Raw genomic sequence first — 2515 nt, 5'->3', positions numbered from 1 at the left:
GGTGCCGGGGGGCTCTCAGGCACTGCGGGGTTTGGGGTGTCAGGGTGGGCTGCGCTGACCCCGGCTGCTGTGGGGTGCAGGTGCCACAGCCCGCGGGGGGCCGGGGTCCCCAGCCGGGTGCTGGGGCTGGAGCTGCACCTGCCGGGCCGGGAGCTCATCGTGGCCTTCGCCGGGTGCCTGCTGCGGCTGCCCCTGAGCCGCTGCGCTCAGCACAGCTCCTGCCGAGGGTGAGGGGCTGCGGGGGGCGCGGGGGGCGCGGGGGGCCCGGGGGGCGCGGGAATGGGGGTGCGGGGAATGAACGTGCACAAGGATGTGCAAAGAGTGCGAGTGTGCAAGGGTGTGGAGCCACAGGAGTGTGCAAAGGCTCAGGGACGTGCAGGGGACGGGGCGGGCACGGGGATGCGCGGGGACACAGGGACACGAGCGGCGGCTGCATCCCCGTGTCCCCGCAGGAGCTGCCTGGCCGCTCGGGACCCCTATTGTGTCTGGCTGCCCTCCAGGGGCTGCGTCCCCTTCTCTGAGGAGCTCCCGTGAGTGTCCCTCTCATCCCCGACCTGCTGGGACCCTGCCCCGTGCGGGACACAGCGGGGACAGAGGGTGATGTCGCCTCTGTGTCCCAGGAGTGGCTTCCAGCAGGACACGGAGGGATCCCTCGGGATCAGTGAGACCTGCCAAGGTGAAGAGGGGGAACGTGGGGACACAGGTGGCACCACGGTGACACTGGGGAGGCTCTGGCACTCGTGGGTGATGCCAGAAGATGGGGAGGACGGGGAGGGGACGCGGATGGCTCCAAGGGACGTGACGGGGCCTGGCCCGACCTCGCTCTGCTCTCACAGGGGCTGCAAAGGACAGTGACGAGCACGAGGACTTGGCCCACGGTCAGTGACATTGTCTGAGTACCCTGGGAACCAGGGAGGGGTGTTCCAGGGCTGGGAGAGCGACCCCCGGGACTGGGGAGGGGGCATCAAGGACTGTGGAGGGAGTGCAGAGCCGGGAGGACCCCAGAGACGAGTGTGAGACCCCCAGGGACGGGAGGGGGACCCCAGGGACGGGAAGACTCGGGGAGGGGGAATCCCGGGAGTGTGAGTGGGACCGGGGGGTGTCTGGGGGGGTATCGGACCCCGCGGGCACCGGGCTGACAGGTGATCCCGCAGGGGTGCGGCACCCCGGGCCCGGGCCCGAGCCGACGGTGCCGGTGCCGGTGCTCGTGGGCTGCGTGCTGGGCGCCTTCGCCCTGGGGGCCCTGGCCACCGGGCTGGTGGCCACCTGGTGCCAGCGCCCCGCCGTCCCCAAGCCGCCCCCGGAGCCGCCGTGCGCCCCGCAGAGCCCGGCGCAGCCGCCCGTCCCCCGCCTCTACCCCGCGCTGCCGCCGCGGCCGGTCCCGGGCTCCCCCGAGCCCCCGGGGCCGCCCCCCGCCCGGTCTCCGCGGGAGCGGGAGCCCCCCGGGCCGGGTCCCCCGGGCAGGGCGGCCCGGGAGGAGGCTCCGCCGCGGCCGCTCGGGGGCTCGGGGTGGCCCGTGACCCCCCCGGGCTCCGGCTCCTTCGCCAACCGGGTCCTGCCGCGCTCCGCGGGCCCCGCGCCGCCCTTCGGACCCCACGACCGCGCCCCGCTGCGCCTGGACGTGCCCCCCGACAGCCCCCCGGGCCCGCGGCGGCCGCTGGCACACAGCCGCTCGCTCGTGGGGACCCCCGGCAGCCCCCCCGGGCCCGCTCGGGGCCTCACCCGCATGCACTCGCTGGGGACACCGGGGGGGCCGCCCTGGGGACCCCGGCCCGTTCCCCTGGAGCGCTCCCTGTCCATGAAGCCCCCGGTGCTGCCCAAGCCGCTGCTGCTGCCCGCGGCCCCGGGGCGGCCCTGAGCCCCTCCCGGACACCCCGAGTGCGGCTGGGGGACCCCGGGGTGCAGGGTCCCACTGGCCCAGCCGTGTCACCAGGACAGCCCCCAGGGCTGACACGGATCCCCGTGTCCCCACACCGCAGTGACAAGGTCTCCGTGTCTCCCGGCCACCCCACCCGGTTTTGCTTTTTTTTATTCTTTCTAATTTATTTTCTGTTCGGGAGGGATGGGAGTTGCTGTCACCCCCCTTGGGGACACCAGGAAGGGGGACACATGGCCCAGCCCATCCTACCGTGTAGGAGCAGGGCTGGGCCAGGGCACCGCACCAGTGGCGCAGGATTTTAATAAAAAATACACAACAAAAAATGAGCGTGGATGTTGAAATCTCTGCATTCCAAAGCATTTTCCCTGCATAGAAAAGGGGGGGTGGCCGAGCCCTTGTGGTCTTGTCCCAGAACTCAGGGAATCTGATCGAACAATGCAATAAAAGTCCAGATGAATCAAACAGAGCGGCCCCAAGAGGGGAGGGGGTGGAAGGGAGGGGACCCCGGATCTCTGCCCCCCTCCTGGCTGCCTGCAGAGGTTTGGGGTCCCCGTGGCCCCCTCTGCTCATCCCGGCCGGGTTTGCTCTGGGTTGGGATGAGGGAAGCTGCTGGCAGGAGGGAAACACGTCTAATTA

The 2515-nt window shown here is 71.3% G+C and overlaps 1 protein-coding gene across 1 annotated transcript in view; it reads left to right on the top strand.

Annotated features, from left to right (window-relative positions):
* The window catches only part of SEMA6C (semaphorin 6C), a 6415-nt gene extending 4204 nt beyond the window's left edge, over nucleotides 1-2211 (top strand). The window contains exons 9-13 of the mRNA XM_015650221.3: nucleotides 81-227; nucleotides 453-530; nucleotides 621-676; nucleotides 837-878; nucleotides 1155-2211. Coding sequence (XP_015505707.1) covers nucleotides 81-227; nucleotides 453-530; nucleotides 621-676; nucleotides 837-878; nucleotides 1155-1858 — 1027 coding nt within the window. The 3' untranslated portion in view covers nucleotides 1859-2211. The remainder of the gene's footprint in view (nucleotides 1-80; nucleotides 228-452; nucleotides 531-620; nucleotides 677-836; nucleotides 879-1154) is intronic.
* Nucleotides 2212-2515: the final 304 nt, after the last annotated feature.

This window comes from Parus major, chromosome 25LG2 (assembly GCF_001522545.3).
Source record: "Parus major isolate Abel chromosome 25LG2, Parus_major1.1, whole genome shotgun sequence".
Classification (NCBI taxonomy): Eukaryota; Metazoa; Chordata; class Aves; order Passeriformes; family Paridae; genus Parus; species Parus major.
The sequence above is the reverse complement of the archived record's forward strand: the minus strand, read 5'-3'. Positions and strand labels throughout refer to the sequence as shown.